Source organism: Neodiprion virginianus, chromosome 6 (genome assembly GCF_021901495.1).
Source record: "Neodiprion virginianus isolate iyNeoVirg1 chromosome 6, iyNeoVirg1.1, whole genome shotgun sequence".
NCBI lineage: Eukaryota > Metazoa > Arthropoda > Insecta > Hymenoptera > Diprionidae > Neodiprion > Neodiprion virginianus.
Window position 1 is genome coordinate 5,741,367 of NC_060882.1, and position 19,894 is coordinate 5,761,260.

Below are 19,894 nucleotides of genomic sequence, written 5' to 3' on the forward strand. Positions count from 1 at the left end.
TGTTCTTTTCGACTTGCTTGCAAACCAAAATCGACAGTTATCGATAGTTTCTTAGTCGTAGTTCATTGGTGTATTATAATCACATTATAATAATCACCGAAATCACGTGACCGAAAAAAAAGATCTGATTGGTTAAAGATTTTACGTTGTCTGCTTTGCCTATTTATGACTGGTTTCTATCCGCTGATCCATATCCAGTTTGACGTGAGGTGTTGTTTGACATACACGTTTGAACGGTGAAGAAACGGTGGTGTGGGGAAAACAAATACATAATTTGACGCAATTTTACACGCATCCGAGTTTTCGCTGCTCAAAGTGTACGAAGATGAGTGCTATAACGAAGGCCGGTAGGCTGTTTAATGTAAGTTGTCATCGATACATTTTCTTTCAGGATATTTTGGCAATTATGTAACAAGACGTAGAAGTCGGTGTTTATTTAATCTTGCTTATTACAGGCTAGATCTTTCATTTTGACGAGGAATATTTCTCGTAGCTCCGTTAACGATAACGATGATCTCAATATTGTTCATCCCGAGGCACGTGAGCCACACATTCCTCCTTATGTGGAACGGCAAGGTGAAGACATAACCTTAAAACGAGCTAGGTGGGTATCGTGGGTATAAAACGACTCTATTTGAACAAACTTAAATTAGAATTCACTTTGCAGGCTCATCTACCAATCTCGCAAACGAGGTATGTTGGAAAACGGTCTCCTTCTTAGTACTTTTGCCAAAAAGTACCTCGACAACTTCAATGAATCCCAAATGGTGCTGTACGATAGATTGATCAACCTGCCGTCAAATGACTGGGATATATTTCACTGGGCTGCAGAAGTTAAGCCGACTCCGTCTGAGTTTGACAATGAAGTTATGGATTTGCTCAAAGAGCATGTTAAAAATAAGGATAGAGTCAGCAGATTGATGCAACCAGAATTGTAATTAGTTATGAACGAGTAGCCATTGCAATTAGAGATTTCAAAAACGATATTACACTACAGATGAGTTTATTCCCTGGCAGGATCAAAAGTGAAAAACAGTTATAAACGATACAATATGGAAAACTAAATGATCATCATCGTTGCTCTTTGTTTCGGAAGAGCTAAAAGTGAGTCAGTATTTTGTATTTTTTATATATCCAACTTGTTCACGCGTCATATCAGGAAAATTGTATTTATTTCTCAGTTTTGTGATTGGATTTTTTTGGTGTGTGTAAAAAACAAATATTATGTAAAAGTTAAAAACCATTTTATTACAAAACACATTTCTTCTCGACAATAAATTATTCAAAATTATTTTTATACACAAGTACTAGTTGGGCTGCATAACTGATAGCAATTTTCAATCATCCTAAGATCTTCGTCTTTCATCATTTTAAGACCTTAGGATTGAAAAATAAGTAAATCTTATCGTAAACATAATCATCTCATCATCTTGATCACACAATCTGTTTACATAGTCTGAACACTTGGAAGCTAGTTTTAGGTTGTTTTTTTCTTTCAGAACTTGTTTCATTAAATTTGAGGTTACTACAATCCGAGATTCACGAATCTACTGCTGTCTCTGGAAAAGGCCTTCTTTTGTCCAGGTTCTAGAAATCCTGGACCACGGCTCGTTCCAGTTCCTCGATATGTCCCTGAGCCACGTGTTGTTCCTGAACCACGTTTGCTTCGAGTAGTCGATTGTTGATATTCAGAGCTGAAAGAGCAAGATATATGAAACAAGAAAAATATTGATTTTCAAATCCAAATTCACCACATTTTTTATTGACACTAACTTTGATGCTCCACGTTTGAATCTCTTTGCTCTGCTAGTAACTCCACCTCGTCCTCTTCTTTTTATTCCTCGACCTCTGCTACCAGTACTACTTGTAAAGGCTGGACTAGATACTGTAGATAACCATGTAGTACCCTCATCATTTTCATCATTGCAAACGTTATCGTGGCTTGAGCCTTCGCTCAGCAGAACTGTTGAAAGCAAACGAGTTTGTTAGTAAGAAATATTGAGTTATCAAACATTTGTTGTCTACTAGTAATTATACCTCAAGAAATGAAGTACTCACCACACTTTTGGGCAGCATATTTCTGGGTTACATCCAGTAGAGCTTTTCCATATTTATCATAGTTCGCTTTTGTGACGTGAGGAATTTTTAACATTGCCTCTTCGTTGTCTGGTAGCTGCTGGCTCATTGCTCTTTGATAAAAAAAAAGCATCGTGAATAAGTAGTCAGATAATTTTTATCAATGTCTATGTTTAAAGAACTGAATTGTATTCACCAACCTGACAGCAATCATATTCATAATAGAAGCAGCAGAAACATCCAAGGCACCAGCAATTCCGCGTACAATTGACATTAACTCGGTATAACATCGTGATTGTAAGTTCTTCAGCGCTTCGTTTGATGGGGTCACGTCAGATGAAGTCACTGACACCGTAGTGGTACTAGTGCTTGTCCTCAGCGAGAACTGTATCTAAAATAACCCCCCCCGACACAGTGTCAGTACTCACAATATCTTAATACAGGAAAATCTTTCAATGAACAAAGGAGAAATTGTTGTTTACTTTAAGATTTGTTTTTGTCAAAAGCTCTCGTCCTTTGGGTCCTATCTTGAGATATGCACATGTGATTTCATTGTTGATATACATGTTCTCCTGAAGATATTGATCAATAACCAATTTGTGTAGCAGCCGCTCGATATCATTCTTCTTCCAATTTTTACCACGACCAAATATTCGATGTTTATTATGGCCTGACATGAATAGGCATAAGATTAATAGTGTGACATATATTGAAAAGTAACAGTGAAGTTGTTTTAGTATGAGATTTTTATATGTAATAGAGTACTGATAGAGAAATGGAAGGATCTAAATGATATTCACCTGCATCCCTTATCTTTTTGAGATCACTACCCTTATAGATTTCCGTTATTTGTAAAAGCGTTATGCCTTTTCTTTGTCCTAAATCTTGTACTGCTTTAACAATTTCTCTTGCGTCTTCAGTTACATCAACCAATTCATATTTGTCCTGATGAGAAACACAGATAAAAATACTTAATTGCAATTGACTCGGTAAAAAATTATTTACATATGATAAAATATTGATAAAGAAATTTAGAGTACCTTATTTCTACAGTTGTCGCAGGTCGTTTTCTTATTAGCGATGCAGGACTCCTTTTTAAATATTTCACCAAAATAGTTTAACTGCTGTACTCTTCGACAATCTGTTGTGTTCTCACAAAATGCAACCATCCTGTATAAATTGTCCATATGAGTTTTTATTACCTCCTGAGAAGCTCCGTCCATTTCGATCATCTTTCTTATACGGTGCATGTCGGCATAGTTGTAAAACAGAATGCAATCTGCTGGTTCACCGTCACGGCCAGCTCGACCACTTTCCTGATAGTATCCTTCAATCGACTTTGGTAAGGCAGCATGCATCACATATCGCACATCTGGTTTGTCAATTCCCATTCCAAATGCTATGGTTGCACAAATAACATCAACCTGCACACGAGAATAGTTCTTGATCAGTAATACGCATGTGTCATCTCTACTTTAGTAGCTCTTCATCAGTGAAATATTATTTTCAAGTATAAAAATCCGGATGAACAGTAAAGGCGTGGTTTACCTCATCGGAAATCCATCTTCCTTGTACTGTAGCTCTCTGAGCATCCGTGAGTCCAGCATGGTAGCTCAAAGCTGATATGCCGTTTCTCTTGATATCATCGGCAAGATTATCACAGTCTTTACGTGAAAAGCAGTATACAATTCCAGAGAGTTTTTTGAACTTTGTTTGTATCATAGCAATTACTTCCTCTGTGCAATTTTTACCTTTTTTGGGGATAATACTATACTTTAAATTTGGCCTGTTGAAACTGCACATGAACCTGCAAATAGTGATCATTGTACAATCATGTAAATGTGAAAGAGTACAACGATGTTCAAAAAATCGTTAGATAAAATAACATCGAAGAGAAAGTAAACTACGCTTACCATTTTGGACGGGTCATGTTTAATTGGTATAAAATGTCGGTGCGCACTCTTGGTGTAGCTGTTGCAGTCAAAGCCATTGTCGGTACTCTGGGATAATTTTCTCTCAGTAACTTTAGCTTCTTATAATCAGGTCTAAAATCATGACCCCATTGACTGACGCAATGAGCTTCATCAATTACAAATCTGGACAATAAGCCTCGTTCATAAAGCTTGCTCAAACATGAGCAGAATCTCTGAGATGCGGAAATTTTTTCCGGTGTTACATACAACAGCTTGAGCATAGGCCCTGCCTTCGACAGCTCTCTATATACATCTTCCGCTTGCTTCTCTGTCAAGTTACCAGATATGTGAGCAGCTGGTATCTGTAAAAATTTGTAAAGAAGTAGAATTTAGGTGTACGATAGATAGCAGAGTGTAACAATGCAACTGTAACAAGTCTAACAAACATATCAATTTCGCCAATGATGATAAACCTATGTACTTACATCAAGAGAATTGAGCTTCTGAACTTGATCGAGAATTAGACTTTTTAATGGTGAAACTACCACTGTGATACCAGGTGCAAGAAGTGCAGGCAATTGATAACACAGAGATTTGCCACCGCCAGTTGGCATTAGTATGAAACAGTCGAACCCTTGAAGTGATGCATTTATGGCTTGTAGTTGGTTCGACCTGAAGCTGTGTAATCCAAATTTTTGTCTAAAGACCTAAATTCATTGGGTAAACGAGAAAATATTGATTTCGTTAACCACACTGGTTGATCAAAATTTTAATCGGGAGTGTTATTGTCATTTGTTAAACCTTTAGCATTTCTCGCGAATGTGGATATTGCAGACCATCGAATTCGCCACTGACTCCATCGTTTTTATAATCGCCTGTAAATATTCCACTCTGGGATGCTGAGCTAGCTAACTGCACAGAGTTCGAACTTTTCGTACGCTGATTTACACTGGCTGTGTCGATGGGTGTTGGCCTAGACACTGCGTGACAAAACAAGAAGAGTAATACCTTTTGACTCGGTTACAAAGCATGCAAGATAAAATCATAGTTACATACATCTTGTATTTACTGGTTTATTATATTGTCTAGCAGCATTCCTAGCATCAGAATCAAGTTCAATAGTCGGCATTTCTAGTAGCTCATCGGTCAGCGATTTATCCAAAGGCATATGATGGCTCTGTGTCGGAAAATCTGTAGAAGACATGAGCTTTAAAATATTGAAATATTTATTTCAGCAAATTAGTGTTGGAACAAAGACTTACTAAAACTATCGTTCATCCTATTCCATGAATCATCCATGAACGTTGACTTTGTAGAAGATGTTGATTTTTGTGATGGGGATTCTGTACTGTTAGTCTTGTCACTCATTTTGCTTGAGAAGTTGCTGGAAATCGCTGCAGGCTTGAATCCATTTTCATTAACACTTGCAGAATTGGCTTGTCCGGAAATTCCTTGAAGCTTTTCCCAGGTATTTCCAATGTGCTTGATGACTGCTGATGGCATAGTTGCTCTGATAGGTTTTTTTAATTGAAAGGCAGATTTTTTAACAGTAGCAGGTGGAGAAGACAATTCAGTGTCTACCGATTTCTCGTATTGAACATCTTTAAGTAAGTGTAGTTTTTCAGTGGTACAATCATAAAGTTCATTTGAAGATGTAACGGTACTAGGTTTTTGGTTGTAATTTGTTAGAGGTGACGTAACGGTGCTTGGTTTATGGTTCAATTTTATTTGAGGGCTACCACTTGTACCACAAGCCAATGGTGATGGTAAATCATCAAATTCTTGGGATGAAAAATCAGACAAATGGTCATCGCAAGGGAATTCATCTGCACGTGAGCGAGATGCATTTTGTTCCTCTTGGCTGAGCCGATCCAAATTTTTTTGCATAAGAAGTATTTTCGCCTTAAGATGCTGACGCAAGACTTTCAACTCCTGATAAGTCTTCAAGTTGAAACCTGGAAATTTTCCCAGTACCAGCAAAGGAATTTGGTTAAATGCAATCGAAATTTTATCCAAAACTTGTAGTTCTATTTCTTTGAAGATTTGTTGGCGCTGCAGCACTTGATTTTTTTGTGGCTGTAGAAAATAGTTTCATTAGTTTGTGATTGGAATGAATAAAACAATACCGGTCACTTATGGTTATCTAATACAAAATAAAGACTATTTGCAAATGATGACTAAATTATGAATAACTTATTTTATCAAGAAACAATGCAGTATGAATTCCAATTAAACTTATTCAAACTCACAGGCATTGACGCCACTGCCGATTTTTTCTTCATCATTTCAATCCAGGGGTCCAATTTCTCATCTAATCCCAATGGTTTTAAATCTAGTTTTATATCTGGACCTTTCCATTCATTTCTCTTAACTGGCGAAGTTTTATCTGCCGATTCACGACTCTCACTGTCCGAATCAGCTATAATTTTTGGGGGAGGGGATTTCAATTCTGGCTGTTCAAGTGGTATTGGAACAGTCTCATCTTTCGGTTCAGTCTTAATGCTGATATTTTTAGGCAGAGACAGACTAGGAACTGTTCTGCTAACATTACCAGGACTGTTAGAACTTGACGTCAATGAGAAGTGTGTTGACTTAGTTCCTCTATCAAGAGACATGTTATTCATTTGATCTTCCTCTAGTTTTACTGAATTTGTTGTTGTATTATTAGCACTTGGTATTTTTGTTTCGTCAGCTGTCAACTTGAGACTGTTTTCACTAACACCATTTGAGTATTTTGAAATTAAACTGTCTTTGCTATTCTCTTTTAAGCTATCACTGCTTTGGTTCATGCTGGTAAAATTTGTTTCACTCAATTTATAGGCCTCCAAGTCTTTTTTGGCTTGTTCCTCCATAGAATCATCGACATATTGAATCGTTGAATTTTCCTTACAGCTTTTTACTGTATAATTATTTAACTTGGGATCTGGGAACTCATAGGAATCATTCTAAAATAATTCAAATAATATTACATAGTAACGTTGGACAAAATATATTAAAATCATATTACAGTCGAGCCTATCAAATGGTTTCGGACTAGACATACTTACCAATGATATGATGGAAGCTTTCCTATCAATTTTTGATACCGCTGATTGCAGATCTTTTTCCTCAGCATCCGATTCAATCTCGAGACTTGTATCACTGTCATCCCAAATATCATTTGACTCGAAAGTAGATTTTTTTTTATAATTTTTGCTAACATTTTTACTGGCAGTGTCAGGTAGAATACTAGAAAAAATATAATCAATTCAGTATTCGAATATTTCATATGTATATCAGGTGTAATAGTAACTTGATAAACAGAAATCAAGAACAATGATATAGGGCAAGATATGGATTACTATAGGACGAAATTTACCTGGACTGAATAACTTTTGGGGTAGATTGAGGAAATTTCGTTAGGAAATTCGTCAATGTAGGTTGGATTCTCTTACTGCTACGTAGAGTTGATTTTTTTGACATCTTGATCTCGTCCGTTCTTATTGTTACGAGACAAGGCACATAATTGATTATAATGTGTTTTTACTTCTACAACATTCCAGTTTTAATATACGTCGTAATACATATCTTTTCTAAATCCGATTCCTTAACTAAATTGTATGTGTATCACATTATTTGAGGTTAGTCGAGCGCAAAATATTTGAAAATTACATAGGAAAACTCTCTTCGAACCTCATTTGCGCGGGTCAGGGCGCGCGTACTACATTGCACAACCACCTGGCACATAATACATACCTATTTTTGGTTAGTGATATTTTTCTCTTTTTTGTTGGCTATGCTGATGAATTCGGGGACAAAATTGGGCTAATCAGACAACTTATCAAACCCAGTGGTGGGCAATGGTTCACACATATATATTCGCTTTGTCCAGTTTGAAACTGCCCATTGTAATGGCGTTACGCGGCATCAATGCGTTATGATCACTTATAATTATGGTATAACGCAGCATGATGCGCATGCGAGAATCGTCAATCGAGTTCAAGTTTGCGAAATCGTATTGACAAAAGTCTTTGATAAAAGCGGAACTTTTCGAATTGTTTAATTGGTGTTTGGATAATTCTTGTGATTGAAATGTCCTGTGAAACGCCTAGCACCGAACTGGGATCTCACATTTGCTTGAAGCTGATTAATCTTGTCAAGGACCATCCGGTGATGTACTTGCCGTCAAAATCGTCGCCTACCCGTCGAAAGAATCGAAATGAAGTAAACGGACTTTGGCAAGCGATTTCTGCGGAGATCGGTATTTCAGGTGAATTGATAAATATCTTCATACTTGAAGTATTCGTGATCCATGAATGGGCGAAATAAATTGTTTGTTTTTTATTTTCGATATTCATTTTTACAACGTTAAATTTGGTTACAGCCGAGGATTGCAAAAGGCGATGGAAAGGCTTGAAAGACGTTTATTCTAAACTTAGGAGACGACGACTGCAGGAAGGTGTTTTAGGAATTTCAGCGAGAAGAAAGTGGTTGTACGAAGACGCTATGGATTTCTTAAAATTTTCGTATGTATTCATTCCGGATGAGAAGCCTATTCTCTCCGAAAGACTCGATATATTTGAAGTTAAACAAATTTTATTAGTTTATGCATGCTATAATTTCTTTTTAACAAGATTCGAGCGTTCTTACCAAGAAGCACTGGAAGCTTTTGAAGAGGTTGATTGCGATGACTGGAAATTAGAATATGCGGAATGCAGCGATGCTGGAGAACTGTATTGTAATGATAACAACAAGCAAGTAAAATCAAACGAAGAAAAAAGTAAAGAGCAGTCGTCGCAGACTGATGAAAAGTTTAAAGATAAGACATTGGAATGCATGGACTTGGATTTGCATGCTGACACTATTGCAGGTATAGAAGAACAAGTTTCGGAACAGAGCTCAGAACAAGATAATGGAGGATGGAGCAGTGGCCTTGATAATGAATCACCTGTTCAACCTTGTCTGGTAGAAAAAAACACAAAATTGCAAACAAGGTATCGAGCTATTCGTCCCAAACCTTACCAGTCGAATGCGCTGCGTAATGGTAGAAATTTGAGGAGCAGTAATGCTATTCTAAAAACTAGCACAACTTCCACACCTTCTATTGTAAGTGTGTCCAGTCTTAATCCAATGAATCAAATAATTGTTGAAAGCCCCAAGTTGCAATCGGATAAAAATTGTGATACTGCCGTTTTGACCAGCACAAATATGAAAGTTAATAATTATCCAAAGATGGAAACTGTTGGTGTTAGAGTCACTTCTCCGTCACAAGAGCCAAAAGAGGATTGTAAAAATATTAAAATAGAAATTGATTCTTCTCTCAAGTCTAAAAAAAGTTTACCACCACCACAAGTTTTTCCTAAAAGGAGTAGCACTAGCAGTGTGGAACTATTCTTTGAAAGTATGGCACAGACTGTGATGAATTTACCCATGAGAGCACAAGCAGAAATCAAAATGGAAATTTGTAAATTGGTTACTCGAGCAGAAATTAAATATTCCCAGGTACCAAATACAAAGTTAGGATCCCGTAAATCAAAAAGCAAACAGAGGTGAAACTAGCTGCAAAAGCTTGTATTAATGGTAATATTTTACTTCGAAAAATGAAACTAACCCAGTACACAGAGATTCACAGTGATATAAGTAATGGGAAATATGTTTTGAATTCACCACAAATATTGCCAAATATGTGAATGTAATAAAGTCTCAGGAAGGAGCACAGAAGTCTGAAATAATCTTTTAAATTTCGAGACACTTTATTTCTATCTAAGAAATAAATATTTCAACAACAAAAATGCATAAGACATTTGAAAGTATGCCAACATACCTATACTTAAATACTTATGTATTATTGATTTTAGGTAGAGAAGAGATTTTATTTATTTTATATCATTTCCGACAATAGCATACCGTAGATAATATGCATACATGTAGTTAAAGTGTCAAATTGAAGACATCTCATCCTCATTTTTAGCTTTTTGGTTATTTATTACACATACAGTGCACGAAAATGATAATACTAGATCTGTGAAATAGTTTGGCGTATGAATTGTATGAGCGCAAAGGTGAAAGTGAACTCTTAAACCCTATCAAGAAATATCGTCGTATCAGGATTAACCGTTGTAAAAACACGATTAATAATGTTTTAAGCAGCATAATAATATGCGTAGAAGCAAAATTGTTGTAATACAGATTGTAAGTAGACTGCAGATTAAAACAGAAGATTTTATAAATGGAATGGTTTACGACACTCGATAATACTTGAAATGTTGATTTGTGGACTGTGCATTGAAGCATTTTTTTTTCCACAATTTAGGAGCAACATAAATCTTCAGTGTCGTAAGAAAAGTTAAATAAAGTTTGTTCGCGTCGTTCAATAACTTCATAGATCCGCCACTACATGAAAAAACATGCAAACATCTTTCATGTACGATACTTTTTTAATTAATTGTCTCTAGCATAAATAAACCTCGATTAGTAAGTAATCAGGAAATAAATTTTATTTTCAGTATCTTCGAATTTTTTTTCTTTTGGATAAGTTGATAATTATGACTATCGGCGATTGGTATTCTTAAACCTCTGAGAGTATATTTAGAAGCATTACGTTAAAACAAGTGGAACTAGTGCATTTGTAATATTGAATCGAGCAAACATGAAATTTATCAATGCATTATTAAATATTTATTTTTTTCGAAGAACTTAAATGCATAGAAATTATTTCTGCCTTAGCAAGTTTCAAGCTCTGTCTCAGTTTTCTACTTTAGTTGTTAGCCTTATGTTTATCAGTACCCGAAAAGAGCAACCTTTATACCCTCGCACTTTTACTTAATGGTAAGTCAATATAGCTGTTGAAGATACAATTTTACAAACAAAAGAAAATCAAACTACACTTATTTCTGTAAAATAATACAGTTGCACAATTATTGCTGATAAATTGTAAAATATAAATTGAAACATGCGATGCCTTAGCAATGGAATTCACACTGTCACCTGAGAGTATAAAAGGGAAGTGTTCAACAGTAGAAATCTGGCCCAAGCTTATTCATTTTGTATGTATCATTTTGCTCATTGACGTGCGATCAAATAGCACGTGAAAATATCACAGCCCATTGCTATACCCGGAAAGTTATTCAACGTTAATATAGTAATATCACAAATGTTTACATCCACAAAATTGTTTAATTTCTGGGTAAGTAATATGTATTTGGTAATATGGTAGCTGTGTGTCAAGACAATGTGTCTTGGTTATTCTCTGCTTGCTCCCGAAATTTAAGCAAATTCTATGATGTACCCCTTCTCAGATATACTCTTAGGTGAATTTTTTTTCAACAATATTGTATAAAATCATACATGAGACTTTTGCGGATTACAGGTTCGTTCAGTTATCCATATTTAGATTTAGATTTGATCCTATTCTGTTTCAATTCTTTCAATTTCTCACCTTAATACGTGCTAGTATCATGTATCACGATTAATGGAATTCCTTTCATTCTTCTTTTTCTGTTTTTTCGACATCCTGTTTCTCTTCTCCTTCTTCTGGCTTGTCTCCCTCAAATTGTGGCCCCGGAGCCTCCTCACCCTCCAATACAATTTCCTCAGGGTCTGGGGCACGAGGTAGAAAATCTTCGTCAGGATACATGGCCTTGAATATTGCTTTAGCCTTGATAAAAGAAAGGGAACAAGACATCAAATTTTGTTAGTAAATTTAACTTGATCACGTTGTGGATCATAGATTGGACATGTATACCAAAGGCTCTGACGGCATATTCTGATTTTATAAAATTACCTGATTCACAGCAAAGTCGAAGTCTAAATCCAAGTCAGGCCCAGAACAGAGATGCACGTTACTAGGAGCAGAATCGCTGAGTTTAATATCACTTGCTGGCAAGTTCAAGTACAGTGACCAGAGAACTTGTGGTTTAGGACTTTCCAGGCTATCATCTTTCGTCTCGCCAGAACCTTCCTGGAAATCACATGTCTCTAATAATTACTGTACCCTTCCAACTGGCAGAAATGAGACAAAATTGTGGTGTAAATTTGTCCGAGCTTGGAGTATTACTAGGAAAGAAACACGTCACTGTCGGTGACTACTATAGGTGGGAGGTATATGTTAGTGAGTCCTGACAGTACGCAGTGTTTCTACGTGCCTGGAGATGTCTCTTGTCGGGAGATACAGTCTGAGTGTGAGAATCGGTGGCATTTCGAGTGACGTTAGGATCAAGTACCTCGGCATGCAGGAATTTCTTAGTCACGTACGCCAGATCTTCCTCAGCTGTCTTGGTTCGCTTGCACGTCACATGTATCATAACTGAAAGATTGGATTTCTCAATTACAGATGATATTGAATAAAGAAAGAAAAGAAACGCAGGTATATACAGATTCAAAATTAATAAATAGTGCTTACAAAGTCCTTGAGGGCACGCATTTGTTGATGGGCCGAGTTCGATTAAAGTTACAGCTTCTTGGCTAGTTTCTTCTGGAGGATAATAGAGTAGTGTTAAGTTCTCCTTTTCCCCCTGCATAATGGATCTGCAACGTTTTTCAATTGAAAATGCAGTGTACGATATGCTTATTAAGTAGCATCATAGAAGAGAAAAGGAACAAAAAATCGACTTACCTGTCAGTGATGAAAATTCCACGAGATATCTGTTGCTCTCCACTGGATGATACAATTTCTGGTGGTAAGTGTCCTTGTCCAACTACCAAATGCTCCAAAGCCAGTCTTTGCTTTCCAGTTATAATAGCCTTGCATTTTCCATCTCCAACGACGATGCCGTCTAGTTGTCTCTTCAGGCAATACACTCCACCAAAAACGGCGCACAGACTGTTAAAAAGAGAGAGATAATCTTTTGGTCCTTTTTCTTCCAGTATATTTTGGTAATCATACTAAAAAAAAAAAAAAACTACAAGGTACATCCACTTACCGACAAAAGCATTGAGGCAATTCACCACTTCCATACATGGGCCAAAGAAAAGGTGTATTTCCATAGCGGCCAAGGCTGTTTAGGAAATGTTTAGTACGATTGACTCCATCTCTTGTGGAAGTTTTATCAGTGGCCATTGCTATGGCTTGCATCACATAGTGTCTTACCATGGGGGTAAGGTTTTTCGTATCGAGGTATTCTAGGAATGTTTTGTCCTGGAAACCTGCAACAAAATTCAACATTCTGTAAATTTTTCTCCAATTTTTACCAACCAAGGTTTCTAAATCAGTATTAGCCATACGATGCCATGGCAAATGCTGACTCACGAATTATTCTTTCTCAAAAGAAATTCATTTCAATTGCAAATAACGGATGTTTAGGATGGTAAGCAGACGGTGGATGACAAACCGTTGCCATAAACGGATTCAAGCCTATTGTTTTTCATGAACAGTTAGCACCAGTGTGTTGGACAGAATGTTGATCAGTTGAGTAACTCCTCTCATGCATCAGGTTGTGCTAAGTTTATTGATTATTATTGACGAATACCTAAATCCTGCGGGTTAACAGCCTCAACGTATCGTGTTTATCCCAACTGAGTATTGGTCTCAAGGCTGTTACACACCATTGATCGCGATATTTTTACAACAAGGAAAAAAGTTGTCAATTCCAATCCCCCGCTTCTTCCTGTGCTGTTTGATCTACATTCACTTACCATTAAATTCAGGACTGTCTGCTCCTTGTTCCATGCACGATGTCAGTAGTTGCATCAACATTCTCTTTTCAAAAACACTCACTGTTTTATTGGCAAAAACATCTGCTCTTGAACACGGAACTTGGGTCAGCTTGCCATCCATGTAGGTAGCAACTCGAGAAACAGCTCTGAACTCTGCATATCGAGCAATGTTGCTAGAGATTAGGAGTTCTACCAGTTCACCGCGAGCAAACAATAGCTGTGAAATGAATCAGGATAAGTTTGAATCTTAGAGCAATTTTACAAGATATCTGTGTTTCAGTGGTATATTTTGTTTCCTCTAACCTTTGGTGCCAAGTCGATGTTAAATTTTCGGTATTCCTTTTTAATCCGATCAATGCTCCATTGTTTGACAGTTTCTTTTTTCTCACTTTTATCTTCGTCAGATTTTTCCGCTCCGTCGTTGGCTGCTGTATCTCCAGAGCCATCAGTTTGCGTGTCTTTCGTCGACAATACTGGCAGGTCTGCATCACTGTCAAAATATTTCAAGAAAAATTAATTAATTGATTACTGCGATCCGATGAGATTTTGAAACTATCTGTTTCGATAAAAGTTGGCAACTCGACTTACTTGGAGATGAACCATTTTTCAATGATATTTTCAACAGTGGAATATTGGTTGCTGGCTTTTAAAAATTTCTCATCAGCTTGAAGCAATGAAGTGGCATCTGCTACGTTCTGTTTGGGAGATTTTAGATCTTCTATCCATTTTTGTAAACCATCGAAATTAAAGGTAGCCCAAAGACCACCATAGTATTCATTGCTAAAAATTGGGGTTTCGTGTTAATGGATAAAATATTAAAAATACAAGTAAACAGATGGTGCGTTTGTTGAGAGAGTGCCTACAATCTACGTTTACATTAGTAAGTGCAGACTTTTTTACCGGCGGTTCGTTTCAGCGTTTTTTTTTACAATATGAATTTATATAGAAATTTATGAATAAAAAGTGATAACAGCTACCTATCAAGGTGTAGAACCCTTTTTCCGATCCTGCTAGCCGCCGCGGCGACGATGGATTCGGTCATTCCTGAGTAAAATAGTGATAAATAATTTAGTACGCTTGACAGAACACGAATGAATTGAAATATATTCTAATATATCGTGGTTTGTGATATAAAAAAATCAATACCTGTGCCCACGACGACAACGTCGTATTCGGTCGGCAGGTCGTCCTCCATGGCTCGGAATAATAAAAATAACTATTCAAATCGTATAACTTGTAGCAGATTGTACCGTTTCAAGAAGCACTGACCGAAAACAGTCAATTCATTATTCGCTATTGCTCCCTTATGACAGATTTCGCAGCTAGCAACCCCATTCGCGACTCGCCCCTCCTCGCTCAGGCTTTCACCCTTTTTTGTTCAGAATTTGACAGTTCGGTCGCTCCGTCGGCGCTCCGCCAATCCCCGTTTTAGAATTTTGCTGCATTTTGCTGCGCGTCCACTACGCGTCGCAATTTTGTGCCAGGCCACTTCGTTACTCGTTGCCAACTTCAAGACTGCCAATACAACGACCGCGTTTAGAAATAAAAATCTTCGCGTATCAACACGTAATTTGACGCTTTGCGTTGTGCTTTTGATCCAAATAGGTTGATCATTTCATTCACATTTCTATCGCATTTTTTTCTACCTCGCTTTTCGACTTTTTTCGCCAACTCTATCTATTCGACTTTTTCAGTTAAAAAACGAAACTTGAAATTGCCGCTGTTGGCGAACTCACAGTTTTCCAACCGCCGCCGGATCGTCCCGAACTTAGTCACTTGATATTTGGAACGATATTCGAAAAGATTCAAAATTCAACGCTGTGAGAGAGTTTAATAAGTTTCTGTTAAATCAAACGATATGTCCAGTTTCGATGAACTTTACGAGACATATGTCAAGGATCCCCGAACCCCTTGCAACTATGGTGTCAAATGTTATCAGAAGAATCAAATTCATCGGGACAAATATAAACACCCACCTCCGGACGATCGAGTGAGTTAACCTCAATAACGTTTCGATTTCTACATTTTTTTCTGAATAATCAGTTGAATTTTATAATATTATACTACGTACGTAATACACTTCTGTTCGCGAGCTATAACCGATATTGGAAAATCTTCTTAGCAATTCCTGCAAGAGTTCTAGAAGTTGCTTCTACTCCTTGTTACGCTAACACAACAGCTAATGTGATTGTTCCAGAAGGGAAAAAACGGCACTAGATCGAAACCTAAAAAACGCACAAGGCTGGATCGGAGAAATGAAGAAAAGGACGAGCCATCAATCACAGAATCCGACTCCGACTCAGAAGTTCCTGAGATAACTTCGAAGAAATGCCGTGTGTCGCTTGATTCATCTGATCAAACTGCAAGTGCTGGTCAAAGCAGTTCAAAACAAAGAGAATCTGACGTAGGAAGCGACGATGAACAGAAATCTGATATTGTTAGCCATTCGAGGAATGAGACAGAAGACAATGAAACAGAATCGTCGAATCTTGTGGACGAAAAAGAATTTATAAAAGAAAAATTTTTGGTACATATGCCGTCAGACTTTTACAGCTTCTATGAACTTTGTAAAGAGATATCGCCTAATGACCCTTGCAGTGCATTCAAAGCTGCTGATCTTTTACTTGTTGGGCCATATGATGTTTTGAATGGAAAATTATTGGATGCTAAAGTTGAGAATAACGACCTGTATCTCAGGCACTGGAGATACTTTTATGACCCTCCCGAATTCCAGGTTCGCTAAGTTATTTATAGCGTTGAGAACATTAGATGTAGGATATTTATCTGGTCATTTTAATTGCTTTTACTTTCTACAATGTCTTTTGCAGACTATTATTAAAGGCAATGACAAGGAAGGCTTGCATTTCGGTTATTGGAGAGACGAGCCAAAGGAGAATCCTATTTTTGTTGCTAAAAACTCTATGAAAGTGGATTGCAAGATTAAACCTATCGCAGAAACTGTCTTTGGAGCTGTAGAGTAAGCTGATTTACTAAAATTAGGAAGGTATCTAATCCACATTGCGAGAATTATCTGATTTTTGGTGAATCCTGAGGGAGTGAATAAAAAAATTGAACGAATTTGCAAAGAATTAAAGTCATACATTTCACTGTGCCCAGGATTACAAATTCCTCTCAAAACTGGATTTATTCTCTATGGAGGATTAATTTAAAACTGCAATACTATTTTAAAATATCACGGTACAAATGCGTTCTTTGTTTAAAGTGATTATTTGGAGGAGAAACTTAAGACGACTAATCCATTTGCAAAGCCTAAAGTGGCCAGCTTGCGTCAGCGGCTAAAAAAATTCGCAAATGCTCGGTGCATCCGGTTGGAAAAGAGCACGGAAACCATGAGAGCCAGGGAAAGACTAGTCGTGGCCAGAACGTTTCATCGTGCAGGAATTGTGGTGCCATATAATAAGAAAACACAATTGGGATACAGAGAGCTGGCTGCAACTGATGGTCGAGTGTTTTTCATCATTGTAACTTGTTGTTCTGTTGTGATAGTTTTTCCCCCTAGAAATCAGAGAAAAGCAAAATTCATAAAGAACTGAAAATTCGTCACTAACCATTAGTTTTTTACCTTTAGGAAATCTGAAGAAAATTTTAAAACAAATCGATGAATCAGAAAACGACGCTGAAAGATCTGATCACTTGATTAACCTCGAGGAAGTAGAACGACTGGCTACCATTGCCGCTGACGAGTGCGATTTCGGAACGTGCCTAGAATTGGGACACGACCTATTTTCAAGCGGTAGCGAGTATGTTCAGACCATCGCTGTTCGAATGCTTACAACCGCATACAGTCTGCTTAATCGTCCGGAATTTTTGAAAATCGTCAAGGCGCATTGCTGCGATAGAAAGACAGGCTGTGTTCTCGGAATCATTTAACGAGAAAATCGGATTGAAGCCGTAAGGTAATTTTTAGATTTTGATTTGTCTATTATTTGGCATCAAGTTTTTTTTTATTAAGATATGTCCATAAATACTTGTTTATGCTATTTCTTTTTTATAAATGATAAATAAAAAGAAATACGAACGTGAATTTCGGTATCCGGCGCGGTGTATAAATTTAGATGTAACAATCCGCTCCACGCTCCACGCTCCAATTCCTCATCCGAGATCGAAATCTAATATCAATACTTACAATTCAAAAACCGTGGAAATATACATGAATGCCTGTATAAACTGCGCCACGTTAGTTGCATCACTGCCGACGTTAACCTGTCACATTCTGCGTCGGTAATGCAGTGTTCTGATCTCGGTTGTCAATAGTTTAACTTCCAGAAAAATTAATTAGAATATATCTACGCGAGATGTCGCCACTACTAGTGTAAAATTTGAATGAAAAGCGCCGAACGACGGTTATAATAAATCTCAGGAGCAGCGAATTTTACAGTGCGCCAAGTAATCATTGTATCAGCATTAAATTTACACCCTAGTTCCAATCAGTTTTCTCTCTTTCCCTACTAATTGATTTGTCAATTTTTTTCGTTTTGCGCACTTAATTATTACGAGTGAGATTTTTTTTCTTGTACGTGCGATGTACGCGCAACACTAGAAGCCAAGCGCAAGATTAAGTTAGTCTAGCTAATGTACCGCGATATTATTATGTGCGCATAATTTAGGCTTATCCGTATCTGCCATATGGGGATATTTATAAAGCCCGTGAGAGCGTGAATCTTATACGTATGTACAAATATCGATGTATGTGTGTATGTATCTAATGTGTACATGGTAGAAGCGCGTTGCACTCGTGATGAGAAATCGATAGATAAGCCGAGTTGAGTTGTTCCTTTAAAGAGGGAAGCTTTGAACTCAATACCCACACTCCATTGATATTTAGGAGCTCGTCTATTAACGATCATCGTTACTCTTAATCGGTCTCCGTTGCGCGGCCCTGTTCAACTCAATTTTCTACATTCCGTGATCTAATCCCCTCCGATTTTAGAGATCCGTAGTTATACGTGTGTCACTCTAACGAGGCTCTGACGAGTGACGCAAATTTAAGCCTTAGCGTGTCAATTAAATTCGCCGTAGAATCGTCCTTCACAAATGTCTGTTTACACAAAAACGTAGGTCTTTGTAATTATAAAGTTCGCAAGGCTGAGCAATTTAATCATAATTGACGACGAGAACCGAATCGCGGGATAACTTGAAAAGTCGGAGAGCACGGTTTTCAAATAAATGAGAAATACGCGGCGAAGTGCTTCCAAGGTTTCTAAATTCGGCGAAACCTCGAAACGCTCGTTTCTTACCGACCAATATAATACACGTTCATTCTACACTAATTGAATTTACCTAGAAACCAGACGAAGTTCGTAAAAATTTCTTCTTTTCCCAAACCTCGAGGCTTTTTACGAGGCGAAATGAATTTATTCATTTATTGACGACTGTACAAAGAAGTAGGAGGTCAAAGTTCAACCCGTTGATTGTTTGCGCCCCAAGATTTTCAGTTTCTCTTCTTTGTTCAGAATGTGTTCCACATCAGTCCAATTTTCCAACGAGACTTTAGAATACAGAAGCACGGTGCATAAACCACTTCGCGTTTCACCCTCGATCCTACGAATTTGTAGACTCGGTGAAAAATACAATCATTATATGTGCCTCAAAAACAAGAGCATAAAATCGCTTTTATCAGCTGCATTCTCTCTGCAATCTCTCACAAAGTTCGCTTTGGGAGATTGGATTAATTCGTTAGATTCGGAAAAATTATCGGGGCTATTGATAACGGGTCGCGACATCGAGCTAAATTTTGGCAAATACTTTATTTTACAGCGAGACTAGCTCGCTGAGATAAATGTGGAGAAGACGCGAGATTACATCAAGACTAGGGGTAGAATTTTGTAGGTAACAGTGAAGAAGTGTAGAAAAGTAGACAACGTTATCTTGAATGGACGCCTTTCAGACGCGGGGTGAGTTTTAGGACATAACGGATCTGGGACGAACGGGCGAAACTCTTACGTAGAACACGGCGAAATGCGCGAGACGGTGATGGAAATTGTGGCTGGGGATAATGTTTATGCTAATTCTGACGTTGCCGTTCTGGCCTCGCTCTCTTTTTCTTCTCCTATTTTTTTCTTTTACTGTCAACGCTTACGTCGCGTTGCACGACGCTTTTTACGCTAGCTGAGTACAATCATTGCGTTATTTAAAACGCTGCGCAACGACAGATTCCCGCTAATTTTTCCGTTCGGTTACTCGGTTTTTGTACTGTTTTTTTATTTGTTTTCTTTTTTTTTAAGTAATCGACACGAATATCGGAACGCATG

General features: G+C 37.4%; 4 protein-coding genes across 6 annotated transcripts; 3 read left to right on the forward strand and 1 right to left on the reverse strand.

Moving 5' to 3' along the window:
• Positions 1 to 21: 21 nt before the first annotated feature.
• Positions 22 to 1,232, forward strand: LOC124307561 (succinate dehydrogenase assembly factor 2, mitochondrial-like). 2 transcript variants are annotated; one of them, XM_046769358.1, is made up of 4 exons: positions 22 to 361; positions 456 to 604; positions 668 to 934; positions 1,018 to 1,232. In XM_046769358.1, the coding sequence occupies exons 1-4, from the start codon at positions 326 to 328 to the stop codon at positions 1,040 to 1,042; spliced, it is 477 nt and encodes a 158-aa protein (XP_046625314.1). In that variant the 5' UTR covers positions 22 to 325; the 3' UTR covers positions 1,043 to 1,232. The 2 variants fall into 2 exon arrangements, with proteins under 2 accessions (XP_046625314.1, XP_046625315.1); XM_046769359.1 differs by having other exon boundaries at positions 27 to 361; positions 668 to 1,232.
• Positions 1,233 to 1,493: 261 nt separating this feature from the next.
• On the reverse strand, positions 1,494 to 15,072 carry LOC124307261 (uncharacterized). Its single transcript, XM_046768779.1, has 27 exons — positions 14,769 to 15,072; positions 14,600 to 14,666; positions 14,211 to 14,402; positions 13,926 to 14,112; positions 13,602 to 13,839; positions 12,890 to 13,112; positions 12,583 to 12,789; positions 12,370 to 12,494; positions 12,113 to 12,273; positions 11,752 to 11,928; positions 11,455 to 11,625; positions 7,348 to 7,502; positions 7,037 to 7,217; positions 6,239 to 6,934; positions 5,252 to 6,065; positions 5,046 to 5,180; positions 4,791 to 4,969; positions 4,475 to 4,696; positions 3,990 to 4,351; positions 3,625 to 3,883; positions 3,117 to 3,500; positions 2,877 to 3,021; positions 2,559 to 2,746; positions 2,277 to 2,467; positions 2,059 to 2,189; positions 1,774 to 1,963; positions 1,494 to 1,694 (listed from the first exon to the last, which is right to left on the reverse strand). The coding sequence occupies exons 1-27, from the start codon at positions 14,815 to 14,817 to the stop codon at positions 1,526 to 1,528; spliced, it is 6,198 nt and encodes a 2,065-aa protein (XP_046624735.1). The 5' UTR covers positions 14,818 to 15,072; the 3' UTR covers positions 1,494 to 1,525.
• LOC124307560 (uncharacterized) lies at positions 7,761 to 10,358 on the forward strand. Its single transcript, XM_046769357.1, has 3 exons — positions 7,761 to 8,238; positions 8,353 to 8,494; positions 8,603 to 10,358. Exons 1-3 carry the CDS (start codon positions 8,061 to 8,063, stop codon positions 9,519 to 9,521), a joined length of 1,239 nt encoding a protein of 412 aa, XP_046625313.1. The 5' UTR covers positions 7,761 to 8,060; the 3' UTR covers positions 9,522 to 10,358.
• Positions 15,073 to 15,120: 48 nt separating the features above from the next.
• LOC124307557 (histone PARylation factor 1) lies at positions 15,121 to 17,554 on the forward strand. 2 transcript variants are annotated; one of them, XM_046769354.1, is made up of 6 exons: positions 15,121 to 15,227; positions 15,317 to 15,612; positions 15,820 to 16,356; positions 16,451 to 16,599; positions 16,846 to 17,084; positions 17,212 to 17,554. In XM_046769354.1, exons 2-6 carry the CDS (start codon positions 15,481 to 15,483, stop codon positions 17,511 to 17,513), a joined length of 1,359 nt encoding a protein of 452 aa, XP_046625310.1. In that variant the 5' UTR covers positions 15,121 to 15,227; positions 15,317 to 15,480; the 3' UTR covers positions 17,514 to 17,554. The 2 variants fall into 2 exon arrangements, with proteins under 2 accessions (XP_046625310.1, XP_046625311.1); XM_046769355.1 differs by lacking the exon at positions 15,121 to 15,227 and having other exon boundaries at positions 15,314 to 15,612.
• The last annotated feature ends 2,340 nt before the right edge of the window (positions 17,555 to 19,894 follow it).

Excerpts from the sequence above, each read along its gene's own strand:
- LOC124307561 (XM_046769358.1), top strand. The coding sequence starts at position 326 with ATGAGTGCTATAACGAAGGCCGGTAGGCTGTTTAAT. Across the intron at positions 605-667 it reads ATAACCTTAAAACGAGCTAG|GCTCATCTACCAATCTCGCA; the intron begins GTGGGTATCGTG and ends TTCACTTTGCAG. Across the intron at positions 935-1,017 it reads AGATTGATGCAACCAGAATT|GATCAAAAGTGAAAAACAGT; the intron begins GTAATTAGTTAT and ends ATTCCCTGGCAG.
- LOC124307560 (XM_046769357.1), top strand. The coding sequence starts at position 8,061 with ATGTCCTGTGAAACGCCTAGCACCGAACTGGGATCTCACATTTGCTTG. Across the intron at positions 8,239-8,352 it reads TGCGGAGATCGGTATTTCAG|CCGAGGATTGCAAAAGGCGA; the intron begins GTGAATTGATAA and ends ATTTGGTTACAG. Across the intron at positions 8,495-8,602 it reads ATGGATTTCTTAAAATTTTC|ATTCGAGCGTTCTTACCAAG; the intron begins GTATGTATTCAT and ends CTTTTTAACAAG.
- LOC124307261 (XM_046768779.1), bottom strand. The coding sequence starts at position 14,817 with ATGGAGGACGACCTGCCGACCGAATACGACGTTGTCGTCGTGGGCACA. Across the intron at positions 4,697-4,790 it reads ATTCGCGAGAAATGCTAAAG|GTCTTTAGACAAAAATTTGG; the intron begins GTTTAACAAATG and ends CAATGAATTTAG. Across the intron at positions 3,501-3,624 it reads GAAGATGGATTTCCGATGAG|GTTGATGTTATTTGTGCAAC; the intron begins GTAAACCACGCC and ends TCTCGTGTGCAG.
- LOC124307557 (XM_046769354.1), top strand. The coding sequence starts at position 15,481 with ATGTCCAGTTTCGATGAACTTTACGAGACATATGTCAAGGATCCCCGA. Across the intron at positions 16,600-16,845 it reads ACTGTCTTTGGAGCTGTAGA|TGATTATTTGGAGGAGAAAC; the intron begins GTAAGCTGATTT and ends CTTTGTTTAAAG. Across the intron at positions 17,085-17,211 it reads AGAGCTGGCTGCAACTGATG|GAAATCTGAAGAAAATTTTA; the intron begins GTCGAGTGTTTT and ends TTTTACCTTTAG.